We start from the raw sequence: 20,597 nt of genomic DNA on the forward strand, positions 1-20,597 counted from the left end.
GAAATTCTACTGATTAACTAGAAATAAATCATTTTTATTTAATATCAATTTAAAAAACAAAAATAAATAGCTAACCGTACAAATTGATGAAAATTAATTAATACTTTTACAAAATATAAAGATAAAATAATTAGTTCCTTAATAGCGAATTATTCATACTAAAAAGGAATTTCGCTCTTGCTGCGATTTTCTTCAGGGGAGGGAAGTGAGGAACTTTTGCTTGCTACGTGTCGCGAAGGGGTGCTCATGTATTGACATTTGACTGAATAGTAATTTCATTACATATTTACTCCATTCCTTAATGAGTATTGGTTTTGATATTTTTTTCCCAATTAAGTGTTTATTTATGAAATTAAAGTATTTTTATAAAAAATATTACACTTATTAATATTAGTTAATATAATTAATAAATTACATAATTTTTAGCATTTTATAAAGAATATTTTAATAAAATATTAGTTTTATTAATTTATTTTAATCATTACCTTAATTTATTAAAAAATTGAGAGAGTAGTATTACAATTCTTTTTACATTTAATTGCATTTAAATTGTATTATATTTTATATGGTGTAATTTTAAAAGAATTGATACAAAGAATTTCATTTTTATAATTATAAATATTATTTTTTATATATTGAAATCATGAATTTCAAATAATAAAATAATTTATATTTTTATTAATGTTATTAATATTTTTTTAATCTCAATACTATTATCATTTTACTTTGAAGCTATATGAAAAATTTAAAAGTATTAAAAGAATTACCCAGAAAAAAGGCGCGTCCAATCCAATCTAGAGCGAGGACAGCACAAGAAAAGCTTCTCTCGGTGGTTAGACTCACATCAGATCTCCCTGTTTCTGTTCTTTACACCAAACAGTTCAGATCTACGCGGCAAATTCTTTTCTTCTAATTCTCTTCACTCGTCTATTTTTGTTTGCTTCAATGCGGGCTTGTTCTTGATCTGCTATTCACACTCTTAGATTTCAGGACGATCTTACTCTCAATTACTATTTCTTCAATTAGGTAATTTCTATATCCCGAAAGCTACGAATTCGATTGTTTTATTCAGTTTTTTTTTTTTTTTGGTATCAATGCACGATTTGGATTCGGATGATTTGATGTTTGGTTATTTGGTAGGTTTTGGATATTGAGCGGGGAAAGATGCTGACGAAATTTGAGACGAAAAGTAATAGAGTTAAGGGACTGAGCTTTCACAGCAGGAGACCATGGATCTTGGCCAGTCTACATAGTGGTGTAATCCAGCTTTGGGATTACAGGATGGGGACTCTCATTGATCGATTTGATGAGCATGATGGACCCGTCCGTGGCGTTCATTTTCACGGGTCTCAGCCGCTTTTTGTCTCAGGAGGTATAATGCCACCACTTCCGTATATTGCTTAGTACTATATTCGTCTCGAGTATTCGTTACTGTTTTAAAATATCTTCCCCTTGAAATATTGTAAGTAATGCTTGGTTTTTTGGGATAAGGTACTAGGATTGGTATTTAAATTAAATACGTGTTGCATTTCATTGTGGAATTGGTTGGTGCAGCTCATTTCTCTGGCGCTGTCCAATTAATAAGATTGTCTTGTTTTTTTTTTTTTTTGTTTCTGGTTTCATAAAAATCAAGTTATCGCCGGCCCATTTTCAATGCTTGGAATATTTGAAACTATGTTTTTATCTTAAAATTATGAATGTATTATAGGCCATGTGGGGATTCTACAGGAAGACAGTTTTGGTTTATGGGGATGCTGAATTTTTGCAGGGGATGATTACAAGATCAAGGTATGGAATTACAAGTTGCATAGGTGTCTGTTTACCCTTCTTGGGCACCTTGATTATATCCGTACTGTTCAGTTCCATGATGAATATCCATGGATTGTTAGTGCTAGCGATGACCAGACTATTAGAATTTGGAATTGGCAATCACGAACTTGCATTTCAGTATTAACAGGACACAACCATTATGTCATGTGTGCCTCCTTCCATCCTAAGGAAGATCTGGTTGTGTCGGCATCCTTGGATCAAACTGTCCGTGTATGGGATATTGGTGCCTTGAAGAAGAAATCAGTTGCCCCTGCAGATGAGAACCTACGGTTTAGTCAGGTGAACTCAGATTTTTTTGGTGGAGTTGATGTTGTCGTTAAGTATGTTCTAGAGGGTCATGACCGTGGCGTTAACTGGGCTTCATTCCATCCCAATCTACCTCTTATTGTCTCAGGAGCTGATGATCGGCAAGTGAAAATTTGGCGGATGAATGGTATTTCTATGTTCACCTTCTTTAGTTTTTTCATGGCCTCTTGATCTCTAATGTGTCATAAAGGAAAAACAGATAAATTAATTTTCGAGTTTCTGTTTTCTGGTATAAAATTTATATATTTATTCTTATATTATATGTATATTTTTTCAAATGACAGCTGAATATTGGCAAACATGGTTTATGTAATATCATAGTTCTAGCTACCAATTATTAGGCTTTTGATTACCCAAATGGAGCTCTTTCAGTAATAAAACACTTAACTTTAAAGTTTGAAGTTTGCAATTAAAAACCTAGAAATAAGTTCATGCTTTCCTATGCGAAAGTTCACTAGGGTTGATTGTTTGGATAAGGATGAACCACTAATGTTAAAGTAAAACCATGATAAGGGAAAACCATGTAGCGGAAGATTATGTGACCTTTCTCTATAGATTGATGGACATTTAAACAATTTACCAGAGGTTATTTGGCAAGCAATTAACACAGGAGTTTCAAAATATGTTGATCAATATAGAATAGACACGTATACAAGGCAAGCAAAGGTTTACTTCTTCAGCTACTCTGATTGTGAAATTTTATATTATTTTGATATCAAACAAGATATCAGCATAAAATTTTTTTCCCCACAATTTCAACCGAGAAAATGAATTACTAATTTGCTAAACTTATGCTTATAATAGTTTTTGAACTCTTGAAGGGTTGAAATATCTAACATTAAGTACTCACACTTCTAATTTCAGATACAAAAGCATGGGAGGTGGACACTTTGAGGGGGCACATGAATAATGTGTCCTGTGTTCTGTTTCATGCAAGACAGGATGCTATTGTTTCCAATTCAGAGGATAGGAGCATTCGTGTGTGGGATGCCACAAAGCGGACTGGTCTTCAGACATTTCGAAGGGAGCATGACCGGTTCTGGATTCTTGCAGCACATCCTGTGATGAATCTTTTGGCTGCTGGGCATGATAGTGGCATGATTGTTTTCAAATTAGAGAGAGAGCGCCCTGCTTTCTCTGTGAGTGGCAATACAATGTATTATGTCAAAGATCGTTTTCTGCGATTTTATGAGTTCCCAAGTCAAAAGGAAGCTCAGGTGATGCCAATTCGAAGACCTGGTTCTTCCAGCTTGAATCAAGGAGCAAGAACGCTTTCTTATAGCCCTACAGAAAATGCTGTTTTGATTTGTTCAGATTTGGATGGAGGATCTCATGAACTTTACATTATACCTAAAGGCAGCAGCGGCAGGGGTGAGACTGTTCAGGAGGCAAAAAGAGGTGTTGGAGGGTCAGCAGTTTTTGTGGCTAGAAATAGGTTTGCTGTGCTGGAAAAGAGCAGCAACCAAGTGTTGGTGAAGAACCTTAAAAATGAGATTGTCAAGAGAACTGCCCTACCTCTTCTTGCTGATGCAATATTTTATGCTGGAACAGGAAACTTGTTGTGCAGAGCAGAGGATAGAGTCTTTATTTTTGATATCCAGCAGAGGCTTATTTTTGGGGAGCTCCAAACTCCTTTTGTTAGGTATGTTGTTTGGTCAAATGACATGGAGAGTGTGGCACTTCTGAGCAAACATTCAATTATAATCGCCGACAAGAAGCTTGTGCATCAATGTTCTCTTCATGAGACGATCCGAATAAAGAGTGGAGCTTGGGATGACAATGGTGTTTTCATATATACGACCCTGAACCACATGAAGTACTGCCTTCCTAATGGTGACAATGGGATCATCAAGACTCTTGATGTCCCACTGTACATCACAAAAGTGGCTGGAAACACCGTTTATTTCCTGGACCGAGACGCAAAAAGCTGTGCTATTGTCATTGATGCGACTGAATATATTTTCAAATTATCTCTCCTGAGGAAGAGATATGACCAAGTTATGAGCATGATTAGAAGCTCAGAGCTCTGTGGGGAGGCAGTGATTGCATATTTGCAGCAGAAAGGTTTCCCAGAAGTTGCCCTTCATTTTGTGAAAGATGAGCGGACACGTTTTAATTTGGCATTAGAGAGTGGCAATATCCAGATTGCGGTGGCTTCTGCTAAGGAAATTGATGAAAAAGATCACTGGTATAGGTTGGGGGTGGAGGCTCTTCGTCAGGGTAATGCAGGCATTGTAGAATATGCATACCAGAGAACCAAGAATTTTGAGAGGCTGTCATTCCTTTATCTTATAACTGGAAACATGGATAAGTTGTCCAAAATGCTAAAAATCGCTGAAGTAAAGGATAATGTGATGGGTCAGTTCCATAACGCTCTTTATTTGGGTGACATTAGGGAACGTGTAAAGATATTGGAGAATGCTGGACATCTCCCCCTTGCATACACCACAGCTGCTACCCACGGGCTCCATGATATTGCTGAACGTCTTGCTGCAGAACTAGGGGATGATGTCCCCTCCTTGCCCGAGGGGAAATCACCATCTCTTTTGATGCCTCCAAGTCCAATTTTATGTGGTGGAGATTGGCCCTTGCTGAGGGTCATGAGAGGAATTTTTGGGGGTGGTCTTGATAATGCAGACAAACATGTGCAGGAAGAGTATGAAGATGCTGCGGATGCTGGTTGGGGTGATGATTCGGATATTGTTGATGTTGAAAATATGCCCAATGGAGATACCAGCATAGTACTGGAGGGTGGAGACGAGCATGAAGAATATGAGGAGGGAGGATGGGATCTTGAGGATCTTGATCTTCCACCTGAGAATGATACTCTGAAAACTGCAAACAACTCTCGTTCTTCTGTATTTGTTGCCCCAACTCCTGGTATGCCTGTTAATCAAATTTGGATCCAGAAGTCATCTCTGGCTGCTGAGCATGCTGCAGCTGGCAATTTTGATACGGCAATGCGCTTGTTGAGCCGGCAGCTTGGAATAAGGAACTTTGCTCCATTGAGACCATTATTCCTTGACTTGCAGATGGGCAGCCATAGTTATCTCCGTGCTTTCTCTTCGGCCCCTGTGATTCAGCTTGCAATTGAGAGAGGATGGAATGAATCTGCCAGCCCTAATGTGAGGCATCCACCAGCTCTTGTGTTCGATTTCTCCCAGCTGGAAGAGAAGCTTAAGGCAGGCTACAAAGCCACAACTGCAGGAAAATTTACAGAGGCTTTACGGCATTTCCTCAGTATACTTCATACCATTCCTCTGATTGTTGTTGAGACAAGGAGGGAGGTTGATGAAGTGAAGGAACTAGTTGTGATTGTAAAGGAGTATGTTCTAGGTCTGCAGATGGAGCTCAAGAGGAGGGATATTAAAGGCAATCCAGTTCACCAGCAGGAGCTAGCTGCGTACTTCACTCACTGTAACCTTCAACTACCACACATGAGACTTGCATTATTGAATGCAATGACGGTTTGTTATAAAGCTGGCAATCTCAACACAGCTGCTAACTTTGCTAGGCGACTGCTGGAAACCAATCCTACCATTGAAAGTCAAGCTAAAACTGCACGCCAAGTCTTGCAAGCTGCTGAGAAGAATATGACAGACAAATCCCAGCTTAATTATGATTTTAGAAATCCATTTGTAGTTTGTGGGGCAACTTATGTGCCTATATACAGGGGACAAAAGGATGTATCATGCCCATACTGCAGTTCACGTTTTGTTCCATCCCAGGAAGGGCAACTTTGTACTGTTTGTGATCTTGCTATAGTTGGATCAGATGCATCTGGGTTGCTTTGTTCTCCTTCCCAGATAAGATAAAGAGCTATGCAATTAGGAGCAGCATTCAACTGTTGGCAACATAATTTGCTTGTGCTTGTTTATTCTTTTCTCCAATAGCAGGATTGCTAGTTCCATTTCAAGAGTGGATTCTACCAAGGTTTGCTCTATTTCTTTTTAGTTTTATTGCCGGATTTCGCCATTTGTATTGTTACGGTTATGATTTTTCACTGTAATAAACCACGGGAGAATTTTGGCCTAGGCTACTTTTATGACTTGTGAGCTGGAGAATTTAGGTTCTGATGGTAAACTAATTCCAAAGTATGTATTTATTTGAAATTTTGAATTAGCTGGGCAGGATTATTTGTCCTTTCTTTGTATCAGAAAGTACTAATATATAATGGGTTTCATGCATGCACGTGTAACTGTCCCTAGTCGAGTCTTGAATTGAGAGTTGCAGTTGTTATTTTGATAAATTTTATAAGCCATTAGCAGCAAGTAAATGCTCTCTCTCAGAGTCTCAGGATTCAGTAATATAAGCTCCGCCGCTCATCATGCCCAAGTAAATAAATGATCACCACTTGCATTTTGCATAAAAAAAACACCTTATTTTTAACTACAAACTCTTCATTTTCATTTTCGTTACCATTTTATATAAAAACAAATCCAATGTCTCTTAAATACATAAATTTTATAATAAATATTTGATTAAAATTCATCAGACTCACTTTTATTTATCAACTTAACATTATTGACAGTGAGGTGCCCCTCTCTTTTTAAATGCTACATTAACACTTGTGCATCTCTTTTTCATGGGAGATCTGGGCCTGGGCTATACTATAAATTTCAACAACCAGCTTATTCAACCCTAGACATAGCCAATAACTGAAGTGGCCAGTTATCTTAAATCTATTTTTCAGACAAGTGTTACTACCTCAAAAGGGAATAGTGGAAGACTATAGTTTAAGCCTAGACTTTAAGGGCTTCCTTTTTGCAAAAATTTCTTTAAAGCTTAAGCAGATAGATTTGAACTTTCAAAGGACACCCAACTCATTATCTACGAAGCATTTTTAATACATCTATAATATAGTATTAATTGACCTAAATATCGTAATTAGCAGAGAGTGCAACTCTTAATCATTGTTGGTCAAGTGTTAGTATCTTTCTCCCAAGCAAATTGTAACGTCAATTGCTTACTTTTGAGACCTTTCACAAAGAAATCAAGTAGCAGTAGTAAATTAATATACGAGCTTTGGATTGGTGGAGAGTGACAAGGGGTCCAGAACCCAAGCCTTCAATATCATGAAACAGGTACTCTCTTGTTGCTTGGGTAGTCCATAGGGTCGTCAAAAGTGGAAGGTAGGCACGTGACACCAAGTCCTGTAACCTTTCCTGAGACATTATATACATGTAACGGCCAATGCACCAATAATATGCTTAAAGGGGAACCTAACGCCTCTATAAATTCAGTCTATCAAAGGAAAAACTATATCGCCTCATCATGTCGCCTCACATGCAAGCCCACTGGGCCCCCACTCTATTCTTCATTTGGACCCACTCTATATTATACCCAATTCGGAATCTGTGGGGACCATCACTATTTTGCCCTAATTATATCTTCTATCCTCATGGGGCTCCACCTATGCTCACTAACTACTTGCAAATTGTAGCGTCAAAATGTATTTTCCTTAGAAGGCCCACCGACTCGTAATTTGGTAGCCAATAATATTATGTTTGATTTCGAGTTTTTTCTAATTGAGCTCTCGTTTTTCCTCCGATGAAACATGTTTATATGAGCTTTAAATGCTATCAGATATAATAATAATAAAAAAAAATCTTATTGATGTTTTTTAATATATATATATATATAAAGATTTATCATTGTGTATTTTTATGAATAGTTTTTATATTGATTTTTCTTTTTTTATAAATACAAGTATTATTTTATTTACACTGAATTGTTTATTAAGATGTAAATTGATTATAGTAAATATTTATTCTATTCGACTGTCAATTTTAAAAAATCACTTAATTTACATATATAAATTAATATGGATTCTCTTGTACTCTCCCATTGTTTGGGGAGAGTTAATTAGGGCAAGTGGGGTTGGGTTAGGATTTCTTACAACTTTGCAGAGAAGAGTAGTATAATGTTTGTGTTTTGGAATATGTCTTTGAAGAGCTTTATACAAACAGTATGCTATATGCATATGCCCCAAAGTGACAAGAGTTAAATAACAAAGCTTAGTGAAATTTGAAGAAACATATAAGAAAGCCAACTACTTGTATGGCCCTGCCCTAACTAGACAAAAATAAAGAACCTTAGTTGCCTGAAAAGCTCATGTTGGACCTTACAAGGAATGAAGGACCTTAGCCCTACAAAAATCTTTAATGCCATAGGACACCTCCAAGTTTTCCATTCCTTCACTTGGCATGAGAAGTTTCGGCTTTTTAGGAGACTTGCCAATACTCAGATATTGACAAGCTGCTGCTATACACTAATTTTTCCCCTGGTTTTTGAAAGACCTCTATTAAATATCATAATTCTCATTATGGTAAATCTTGTCTTATTTTCATTATTTTTCATAAAAATTTTTATTTTTATTTTTTGATGAAATAGTGATTTAATTTTAATATATATTATGAAAAATAATTTTTCCATTCACATGTGAAATATATATTTCATTTTAGTACTCAGTAAATTTAAAATTTAAGATGGTTCTTATTTAATATAATATTTATAATCTCTCTATTTGATATGATTTATTTTATAATAAAAAAATTTAAATGAATTATTATAAAATTATGTATAATTTTATTTTTTTAAATATGAAAATTTTATAAGTTGAAAAAATGATTTTTTTATTTTAAATAAGAAAATTAATTTAATTCTTGTGAAATATAAGGGGAATATGAAATTTGCAAACTTGAATATTTACATATTTTGAAGTTGTTAGAATACACAAGAAATCATGCAAAAGATAATATATATATCAGATTAATGTGACTGGAAAACTTCTATTTATTGACAAAATATGAGAGAAATTTTGTAATTAAATAAAGAAAACAACTTAGAATAGATGAAAACTCTTTGAACTTTATTTTCACATAAATAATTTTATTTAAATCACAACGAAAATTTTTTAAAATTATATCATAAATTAAATCCATAAAAGAACATATTTAAATTACAAACCAACATTTTTCTTCTTTCTTCCTTCACAACGAATCAAGCCTTCCTTACAAAATAGTCAATGTTTGCTCTAGTAACTTTTCAGCCATTTGCACGCACTTCAATCATTTTTCCTTTAGAGCAAGAAAAAAATGGAGATTTTTCTTTTTTTTTTTAAAGAAAAAAAAGTGGATCGGATAAAAGATGTAGGCAGATCACAGTTATAATATTATTTTGTCGGATGCATGAATGATCATTGGCCGATGTATGTATGATGGGTTATAACAATACAACTCATGCCATAATTTACACATGAAAATCGTGATTAATTAGGGCATAATATTAAGATGATTTCAAGTGATTAAGCCAAAACTAAAAGTTGGCTAATTTTAACTTTTTATAAAGAAGGATTTGATTTGATTTGATTTCCGAAAGAGAATTTGGTATGATAATAGAAGGAGGTCCAAAATTTGAGATTTGAATAGAAGATTTTGATGATGATGATGATTATGATGATGGACACTTGAAGGTCACTTCAGTTCAGCTTATAACCTGGGTGTTGAAGTGGAGAGACTGTGGACATACAGGCAGCTCTATGAATGAAAATGCAGAGGCAAGAACAATAACAAAGAACAGCAGAGAGTAAAAGGAGGAAGAATCAACCGTATGAAATAAAGAAAGAAAGAAAGAAAGAAAGAAACGCACAAGGCTCGAGAGTGAAAGACAGCGACACAATTATTGAGACTCCCACACATCACTCCCTCTCTCTCTCTCTCTCTCTCTCTCTCTAACATTTAACGTAGATTTTACTTTTCACAGCCGAAAATAAAAAATTAAAAAAGAAAAGAAAAGAAAAAGGTTTTTAATTTAGCCGCGTTAAAAATTATTTTGTAGTTTTTTCGATTTCACTAAATTTTAGAAGGTGGCTCTCCTCTTGTACTAAGGTTTTGAGTTAAACAAGTTTTAAAAAATTCTGTTTTATAATTTTTAATTAATTTATTTATAATTTTTAACAGTAATTAAGGGAAATAGTTAAACCTAATTATAATATTCTTAATTTGACCCCATTTATTTTGTTAAGAAATATACCTCACAGCTAATCATTATACGACATCGATTCAAGTTGTTACCTTGTCATTTCTTATTTGTCCCAATCTCTTTTTTTTTTTTTTGTTTAAAAATATTTCGGAATGATTTTCTTTTTGTTTTCCATTGTTTTGAAGGCAAAGAGACGAATTGCTCGAGAAGCGATCAGAGCAATCCCTAGGTTTATTCAGATAAAACGACAAGCAAGTGTTTGTGCTGAGTTTGTTTTGTGTATAACCTAGTTAGCCACATCTTTGGATCATATATGTTTGATTCCTAGTTAACTACTCTTAGTTACCTAATTAAAACGCTTATTTACTTTCTATTTATATTAAACTTTTATTTTATTAAAAATATTTTTTTTAACATTTAAAACACTCATGAATGTTAGTAAAGATAAAATATTTTTTAATAAAAAATTTAAAGAAAATGTTTTTTAAATCAATTTTTTTATATATTTTAAAGTCTTATTAATATTTCTATATAAAATTATTAATATATTTTAATTTTTAAATTAAAATTAAATAATAAAAAATAAATTATTTTGTCAAAAAAAATTTTATGAAGTGCAATTTTCATATAGAATACTTTTCATAAAAAAACATTTTCTATTCCTAAATAAGTAGCTACAGCTATAAATAATATGAAATTGTCGACTTAGTGATGAACACAGAATTCATCATCGTACCTCGAAAGGTGAATGTAATACTTTTCTAGAAACAAAGGCCATTACTGCAGCTTGATTCCACCTTGAATCACGCTAAGATAATAAGAGTTGGGATTAATACCATTTAATTAATTTATTTAAAATTTATATTTTTCTTTACTGCAATTCAAACAGCAAAAATCTAACTTCGAATCAATTATGAATCAAACTAATTTAAAATGAAATTTGAGTAAAATCTTTTCTTTTTTAAAGAAAAAGGAATCAAAGTGAAGTTTGATGATGTTACATTGGGATGGCCGAGGGGGAGACCGATCGTGTGCGGCGGGGACAAGCAAGGCCGCCGGACTCCGTACCTACTCCCCTATACATTGAATTATATAATTATTTACCAAAATCCAATTATTAGAGGATGGTAATCATTCTGCGGTTCACGTGATTGTTTGATAGAGAAAGCTTATACAAGGTTTTGCGGATAAGTCTACGCCGATGATCCCTGTTTTCTTCCTTTATTAGTCCTCTAGTGCACAGTTGTCAAGCTGCTTACCATATTTTATACACATTAATGGACACGTGGTTCTTTTAAATATTCAAATTTTTTTATAAAGTCAATTTTTACTCTCTCCTAATATTTTGCATCCAAATGACACCGTCTATGATTTTCCTATTATTTTTTTACTATTTTTACAGTATAGTTCATGCAATATAGCAAAATTCATAATTTAATTTATATATTTTAATAATAAATAATTTAGTTTTAATTTTTATTTTATTAAATAATTATTATCAAAACATCTTACAATATTAAAATGTTAAATGTAAATTGTTAATAAAAAGTACTTTACAATAAATTATTAACCAAAAGATATGAATTTAAGTGGATAAAATTTAGATAATAAATGGGTTCGTAATATAAGATAGTTCATTAGTTTGATATTAATTAATTAATTAGATATAAATAGAAAAATTGTTAATTAAATTAAAATCTAGTGATTTGCACGGAAGTATAATTACGGTATACCACAAAATTGGCAAAGAATATTAAGTGAATAACCATAAATTAATGTCAAAATTAGAGATTTGGCATACCACAGATGAAGACATAACATAACCACCAATTTCATGCCACACTGTATGATTTGAAATCTCTGTCACTACAGCATTTCTTATTATTCAATCAATCCATTATTAGAATATATATTCAACCACTTATAGTCTGTCTGGGAATTATTTTTAATATTGAAAAATAATTTTTTTTTCTAAAAATTAATTTAGGATATCAAAACTTAGTACCAATTTAATAATATTATTTTTTTTCAATTTCATTTATTTATGTTTATTTCAATTATTTAAATTTATTAATTAGAATTGTAATTTTCTTTTGTACAGTAATAAAAAATAGACTATAACACATTTAATAAAATAAATTATTATTATTATTATTATAAGAGAAATTTACTAAGAATTTAATTGAAATTTAAATATTCTTTAAACTAGATTATACAGTCTAATTTAAAATTTCATCTTTTAAGTCTCCTGTGCTTAGGGGTGAGCATTCGGTCGGTTCGGTTTAAAATTAAACCAAATCGAATAAACCGAAAACTGAAATTTTAATGTTTATAAAAACCGAACCGATTTTGGTCAGAAACCGAATCGAACCGGTCTGATTCGGTTCGATTCGGTTCGATTTGATCGGTTTCGATTTTTAATAATTTTTTTATTTTTTACATTTTATTTTTAATATTTTAAAATTTAATTAAAATATTTTAATTTTAATATGATTTAATTTTTCTATATTATTGAAAAAACATATTATTATCGCTAATCAATTCGGTTCGGTTTTTTCAGTTTTTTTTTATCAAAACGAACCGAATCGAAATAACCAAAATTTTTGAAATTAAAAACCGAACCGAACCGAAATATATAAAAAATCAAACCAAATTTTTAAATCAATTTGATTCGGTCAATTTTTTCGATTTGAACCGAATACGGCTCACCCTCACCCCTACCTGTGCTACATATGTATTGAAATAATTTTCCTTATTTACCCATAGTCTTGCTTAGGCTTCCAAATCAAAGGTGTTGACCTATAAACATTAACCCGTTTCTCAATTCATATTATTCAATTATTTGCAAAATAATTTATTTATTGGTTGGTCAATCTTTAAATCATTACCAATGGAATGATCAGCGGAATTTTATTTTAACTATACAGTCTCTAAAATAACTAAACACAACAGTGACGTTCCGCACGGACAATCTGAAAAAAATTAAGATTAAATTACTATTCTCTTTATCATAGAAGAATAAATTTACTATTTATTTTTCACATAAATTAACAAAGGTTAACATAGTTAAAAATAATACAATTTTTACATTGTTTTTTTTATTAATATATCATCACTTATGTTGCCTAATTATTAAATTATTATTGATATTAAATTTTATTTTTTAAATATATACTAAATAAAAGTATATCAAAAAAATAACCAATAAATTACTATCTAAAAATTAAAAAAATATTTTAACTAAAATTTTATTTAGTTTTTATTTAAAAAATTAATATTTAATGAGAAATTATTTTAAAAATAAAATAAAATAAAATAATAATAATCAATGTATATATTAATTATAATATAAAAAATTATAATAATTTTAAATAATAAATAAATAAAATTATAGAACGATAAAAATATTTAATTTGATAAAATTAATTACTTAACATGCGTATTTTCAAAAATATATCTAATTAATATATTTTCAAATCATGAATCATTTAGTATACGTATCTATAAAATATTAATTATTTAGTATATTTTTTTATCTAAGCAGTTACTAATGTAGACAAACTAAAGCGTTGTATTTTATAATTAATTATACGATTTTAAAATAATTATTTAATCTGTATAATTTTGAAATGACAACTGTTTAATTTTCTCATAAATATTTTTTAACAGCATTTTCTCAAATATTTATTCATTATAATTTTAAAATTACAATTGGTTTACTATTGCAGTTAAAAAAGAGATTAAATGGTCAACATTTTGACAGAAAATTACTAATTAATGTATTTTAAAAATATATAAATTAAATAAATAATTTTATTAAATTATAGAGACTATTTTAAATATTTATCGCCAAAGACGCGTCTGTGATGGATAATAAAAAGTGGAGTGCTGTCACGCAGATAGAGGTTCTATATTGGGTAGATTGCTTAGGGAGATTAAAAATTGAAGGAAAGATCGATCTTAATTACTGGCAAGGGTCAGAAAAAGTACTAAGCGGGTTTTCCGGTGCAAGGACGAATAAGGAAAAGCTGGTGCTTTGCCACGTGTGAACAATAAGAACCGTAGGATAAAGGCGGAAACGGCTAGGATTTAAGACATCTTTGATTAAATTCATTGAAACTGGAAGAGAACTGTAGAGAAGTGCCCAGAGAGAGATTTTATTGTTTACTTTTTTTTTTTTTCCCTCCTTCTCCTCACTCTTTTATTTTTTATTTTTAAACATTAATCTCTCTCTCTCCTTCTCACTTCTCAGAGAAAGTCGCCACGGAGAGAGAAGCTGGAAGCAGTGAGTGAGAGTAATTGAAAAGAGAGAGAGAGGAAGAAGGAGAAAGTAGGTTTGTCTTAAATGAGGAGAGTGTTGCAGAGAGTGGGTGCAGTTACCATGGCGGCGTTGCAGAAGTCTAATTCCGTGCCATTATTGCTTTAAACAACGAAAGAGAAGTGGAGAAAGCTGGCTCTCTCCTAGTCAGGGAAACCCATCTTCTATAGTCTCTTACCCTAAACAAAATTATTTCAATTTCGATTTCTTTTTTTTTTTCTTAATTACCTCAAAAAGCTGCAAAAGCAACCCAAACAGCAAGATCAGATATTCAGGGAGAGTCAGAATCAGAAGAAAGAGAAGAAGAAGAGGAAGATCAAGTCACAGACTCACAGTGAACACTCACTTAAAAATCTCTGTTATAAACCCAGCCACCAATTTTCAACTCCCAACATAAACCCAGAAATCAAAGCCCACTGATCTTGCAGATTTCAATAGCTACTTCTCGGTATTTAGTTTTGCTATGGATTTTTGGTCTAAATTGGGGTTGGTTTTAGCTTGTGGGTGCAAGATATGGCTGGGTGGTTCTATCTAAGCGGGAGAGAAGGAGCAACAAGTAAACAAGAGGAAGAGAAAGACCAACATAACAACCTTTTTTTATACAGATCAAACGAGGAGATCTACAACAAAGGATTTGAGATATGGCCGCAGTATTATCAGCAACAGCAAAACATGAACAGCTACTCCTCGTTTGGAGTGGGTCCTAGTCGAAGAAGTTTCTCTGATGAGTCGTCGAGATCAGGCTTTACGGTGATGAGGCAAGGTGGAATAGGAGGAGGAGGAATGAACTGTCAAGATTGTGGGAACCAAGCAAAAAAAGATTGTGCCCATTTGAGATGTAGAACTTGTTGTAAAAGCCGAGGGTTTCAGTGCCAAACCCACGTCAAGAGCACTTGGGTCCCTGCTGCTAAAAGGCGTGAGAGGCAACAACAGCTAGCTGCTTTGCAACAAGAACAGCAGCAGCAGCAGCACAATCAAGAACAACAGCAACTACAGTTTCGAGGAGAGAATCCAAAAAGGCTGAGAGAGAATCAAGGTGGTGCTTCCTCTCTTGCCTGCACTCGTTTAGCCACTACCACCTCAGGTAAAGGTGTAGTTATAAAACCAAAATAACCATCCCAGAATTATTTCTTTTTCTTTATTTTTTTTTCCTTAATGACAAATCTTTCAATGGAATTTTCAAGAAACTGTAATGCTACAGAAAAGTTGTGTGCTTATGAAAAATGATTAGATCTTGAAGAATTTCTAGAATCCCCAGTTCTTAGTACCCAACATGGACCGTATCATTTGCGTGTGTTAGCATCAAGTCCACCTCCATAGTCAGCCACCCACCACATGCTTTTCTTTCTCTTTTTTCTTTCTTTTTTCTTTCTATTTTATCACTGTTCGTTAGTAAAACTGACGAAGAAAAAAGATCACTCAGAAGAGTTTGCAATAATTCTTTTCTTTTTTCTTATTATTTTCACTTGCATATATATATATATACATAGTTGCATTTGTATATGCACCCTTACTTGGTTCACACTGATTCTCTAAAATTTGGAGACAAATTAGGTTTAGAAGTTGCGCATTTTCCTCCGGAAGTGAATTCCACAGCAGTGTTTCGTTGCGTTAGAGTAAGCGCAATGGATGAACCAGATGAGCAGTATGCATATCAAACGGCTGTCAACATTGGAGGTCATGTATTCAGGGGAGTTCTCTATGATCAAGGTCCTGATGGCCGTTACACCAGTGGAGGAGAGAGCTCCTCCGGAGGAGTCCAGCAGCTAAATCTCATCACAGCAGCCACAACTAGCCCTGCAGCAACTACAACAAACGCTAGCAACCCAGGTACTGGAGCTTTGCTCGACCCATCTCTATATCCAGCTCCACTCAATGCTTTTATTGCTGGTACGCAATTCTTCCCACCCCCAAGGTCCTAGCTAGTTTAAAAAGGTCTCTCTAAGCTCTATGTATTTGCATTATCTTAACAAACCTTCATTTGTCAACAATTTGTCCTAGTTTATAAATGTTGGGTTTTTTATCTACTGTTATTGTGGGTTATTCTTGTAGTTTTTTTCAAGTTTAACATGCACCCAATGAAGTTGAAGAGGAGTAAGATCGAGCATAGGAATTAGAAATGTGGGTGTTGGATTTTGTTTCGAGTTTCCATTCAGATTTTCATGGTTTATATATGTATTTTGTGCTTATCGATGACACATTTTTTCGTTTTAAGTGTAGTTGTGGAGCATATGGATGCGTGCGGTGTGTGCTTTCTTTCTCTTCTTTATTTTTAAGAAAAAGAAAAAAGAAAAGAAATTTCGTATTTAAGATTGCTTAAGTGGTTGATCTTGAGTTTGCTTTCTGGCTGGTGATGAACTCGAAGCTGCTTTTTTTCCCGTTTATCAGTTTGCTTGCCGGCTTAAAATGGGAATAGGAAGGATTAGGTTTCGTGTTTGATTTAACAAAGAGTTTAAAACCCTTTATATATACATGCATATATTTTCCAAGTCAGAGCACAAAATATTAAAACAATAAATGGCGACCTTCGGAAAAAAGCCTTTCGTTCATTGCAAATCATAAGAGTTTGTCAATTATCCAAACTCAAAAGCGAAACCAAAGCCCTTTCATTGTCTCTGTAAGACAGATGCTTATATGCAAGTAGTTAGCAGAAAAGACGTGCATGAATTGTGACCTAATGGTGTGTTTGCTTATTAGCTGAGGAATCACAAGGATTAATGCTCCTGCAAGAATATGCATGTGATGCATGCAAATGCAAACGCTATTAGCAAATGATATGGCCACTAAGTTATATACCCTACTAATAAAATAGGACTATTGTTTGTTTCTGTAGCTTTTCTACGTATATGGTACATGAGAATATAAAACAGAAGGGTCTTAAATTTTCCCTACTTATGTTAATCTGACATCACATGTGCTTTCATTGGCCTGTGGATTAAGACTCCTGCACTCGACAATAGTAGATAATTAAGTATACTCTAATATTCCCTTATGAGATTGTTTTCTTTGATTTATCTTTCGTTGGATTTATCGATATTATACAGAATTATTATTACTGTAAGTAATTATTATAGAACCGTTGACCGGACATCTTTGATATTTGTGTAAAATTGTTGCTGCTTATTATACTTTGTTCAAGAAGTAGAAATGTCTCGAATTTCTTTTCCAACCATGCGTGAGCGTTCATTGTTTATTTGAAAAAGACAATGACATTACTAGATGATAATAATCTAAATGCAGTTGAATTCATCTCTTAGCTAATGCATTTTTGGCTTAATTTATCTTGCAACTGAAATGAGTTTCACAGGTTTCTTTTGCTTATGACACTAAATTGACAGAAGAAAACCGAGAAATAGCCAATGGTTAGGGTTTATGAAGCTTTAGAGATTAAGTTCTGAATGTATATTTGGCCCTTTCATTCATGATATTGAATTGTTCTTAACGGAATCAAACCCTAATCGATAAAGAATGAGAATGAGAGTTTACATTCTTGATCAACTAGACTATTTTTGTTGTATGAGACATGGCAAATTCAGTTTTGGTCTATTTATTTTTCTTTTTAACTTTTTTATACACATTAAATATAATTAGTTTCCTTGCTGAGCTAATATAAAGTAACCGAAAAAAAAAAAAAAACAAAAGCTGTAAACTCTCTTACCGCCACTAAGCAAAATGCATACAATCGTTTACGCATGCAGCGAAGATGGTTGAGCAGGAGAACATTATCCATCAGATTCAAGAATGATTTCTATATAATAACCTATATTATATCAGGGAGAAATATATCTTGAATCCTAATTATATTTAAATTTTACTATTTAAACTTTTTGGTCTCAAAGATAATTTATTATTTCAGGCTTTGCCGCTGAAGAATGCGTGAAAGATGGAATTAGACTATTAATATTCACTTATAAATTTGAACATTTAAACTGAATTTTTCTTTTTCGATATGACATCAAAATGTCTTAAATCAGAAGACTCAAGAGCCCAAATCTTGTATGTTCGGTTCGGAATGGTTTATTGACAGTTTTTATAAAACATGATATTCAAACAGCTTACAGCTGCGAATGAAGATACAGTTGAGTCATATATAAGAATGCGTGTCAGGTAGATGGTGTTCATTTGATCATGACTTGGTCTTCGTCTCAAGCGCATGTAAATGCTGTAATGCAAGTTCTATTGCAATAGAAATAAAAGTGGTCTTTTAATCTGTTTCAATTCAAACTTCAAACTTGCATTGCATTGCATTGCATGCTTGCCAGACGGACTTGAATTGGCAAACGCATTTTTATTACTTGAGGTGTGTGCTTGACTTTCCTCCTCAAGCATGCATGTGTTTTCCGTGCATTGATTAGATCATATGAACTTACAGTGCATTGTTATTATTATTATTATTATTAATTGCACTAAAATAATTTTCCATTTAGTATGATTTATTTTATTTAAAAATAAATTTTTATAGGTTCAAGGATTGCCACACTTAACTTGAGTCTACTTTTATTTTGGGACTCTAATGTAAATTTCTGAAACCAATGAGTTTTGATTTAACAATAGTGATATGTTAGTTACTTTTAAGATTGTAGTTATAATTTTGAACTAAGTTTAATAAAAAAATTAAATGCTTGTGGTTATGAATAGGTTAAGGTGAATAAACTTATATTTCTAGTTTTTTTATAAATTATATAATTTAAATATCAATCGTTTCTTATTGATAACAAAGGTTAAACTTACCATAGATAATTAAATTAAATTAAAATACTAAGAAAATGAGAAACTTAAATATATAATTAATAGAATGGTTCTTACTTGTAATTCTATAGTAATGGAAAATGGAGTATAATATTTTTGATGTATATGAAAATAATTTTTTTAATAAAATTTGAATTGTTTACTATATAAAAAAATATATTTAGTTTAGGATATAAAAATAGGTTAGAAGTAATTTTATTGGATTCCATTGCAGTCGTGGTCAAGATAGGCATCCCCAAGTTAAATGCATTCAGAGAATGTGGATACCTAATTTGGTGATTGATGAGACATTTCTACTTCTATTATATGTAAAACATAGACCCACAAATTAAGAAAAAGGTGAAGGCTACTCTCCTTTTCCATCTTTCCTTTCCAGGTTTTTCGCTTCCATTTAAACGTCTTCTGAGCTGTCCTTTTTTTTTTTTTTCAAATCATGTTAATAATAATGAAAATTCTCGTTTTTATTAGATAGAATTCAATTTTTCAATTAGTTTAAACATATATTTCCTTTTCCAATATTAGCACTATATTGTACATTTTAAATCATTATTTTTACTATTTCTGTAAAATCAAATCCCTTAATCTCTTTATTCTTATCAAAATGATAATCAACTTGTTGATCATCAATACAACATGATATAGTGAAAAATAAAATTATTTGTTTTCTTCACTGTTTTTCTTTTATTGTATTAGATTTCATATTTAACCTTAATTTTTGAAATTGAGTGATTTATTGACGTAATACTAAAATTTCTCGTGTCTAATAATCTAAAATTTTAATAATTACCAATCAAATTTATTAAATATATATTTTAACACAGATTAGAAATAGGCTTTTTATTTGAGTTATACTTCAAATACGATAGCGCAGCGATAAAGGAAGAGTTCACAATTGCAAGTTTAAGGTTTTTTTTTTTTTTTTTTTTTTTAAATCAGAAATAATAGGATGGACATTCAAATTTATGTTTAAAATTGAATCACATATTTATATTGTTTTTTTGAAATGGAAATTAAAAATAAAAGAAGTATGATTGAAATTTTAAAAATTATTCAGATACACTTACCACCGCATTCAACGTTTGAGTGCAAATCACATACATCATTAACCAATAAATTAAGTTAAATTTGATTTAAATTTTTTAAATTAACATTTATGGTAAATAATAATAATAATAATAATTGATTATGGTGTATACTTCTGCTAGTGAAAGAACTGAGAATTTGGGATTGCTGTGTAAATTTTAAAACAGATATAGATGGACGTGAAAAGGGCAAATAAGGGCTTTTTGTTCAATAGAGGCTATTGGATTTTTTATTTATGAATTTAGAGTGGAGAAAATTATTTAGAATCGCGGATCAAAGAAGCGTCAGGTTTGGCTATTTAAATCCAGTCCCAGCATTTCCACTCTAG

The 20,597-nt window shown here is 32.1% G+C and overlaps 2 protein-coding genes across 5 annotated transcripts; both read left to right on the plus strand.

Annotated features, from left to right (window-relative positions):
* The first annotated feature begins 764 nt into the window (after positions 1-764).
* LOC110606569 (coatomer subunit alpha-1) lies at positions 765-6,327 on the plus strand. Its single transcript, XM_021745434.2, has 4 exons — positions 765-1,026; positions 1,141-1,372; positions 1,769-2,263; positions 3,001-6,327. Exons 2-4 carry the CDS (start codon positions 1,165-1,167, stop codon positions 5,949-5,951), a joined length of 3,654 nt encoding a protein of 1,217 aa, XP_021601126.1. The 5' UTR covers positions 765-1,026; positions 1,141-1,164; the 3' UTR covers positions 5,952-6,327.
* Positions 6,328-14,278: 7,951 nt separating this feature from the next.
* Positions 14,279-16,926, plus strand: LOC110606347 (protein SHI RELATED SEQUENCE 5). 4 transcript variants are annotated; one of them, XM_021745108.2, is made up of 4 exons: positions 14,279-15,521; positions 15,992-16,327; positions 16,490-16,558; positions 16,658-16,926. In XM_021745108.2, exons 1-3 carry the CDS (start codon positions 14,951-14,953, stop codon positions 16,552-16,554), a joined length of 972 nt encoding a protein of 323 aa, XP_021600800.2. In that variant the 5' UTR covers positions 14,279-14,950; the 3' UTR covers positions 16,555-16,558; positions 16,658-16,926. The 4 variants fall into 4 exon arrangements, 3 of the variants coding, with proteins under 3 accessions (XP_021600800.2, XP_021600799.2, XP_021600802.2); XM_021745107.2 differs by lacking the exon at positions 16,658-16,926 and having other exon boundaries at positions 16,490-16,648; XR_006349353.1 differs by having other exon boundaries at positions 14,283-15,521; positions 15,992-16,558.
* The last annotated feature ends 3,671 nt before the right edge of the window (positions 16,927-20,597 follow it).

Source organism: Manihot esculenta, chromosome 18 (assembly GCF_001659605.2).
Source record: "Manihot esculenta cultivar AM560-2 chromosome 18, M.esculenta_v8, whole genome shotgun sequence".
NCBI classification, from domain to species: Eukaryota; Viridiplantae; Streptophyta; class Magnoliopsida; order Malpighiales; family Euphorbiaceae; genus Manihot; species Manihot esculenta.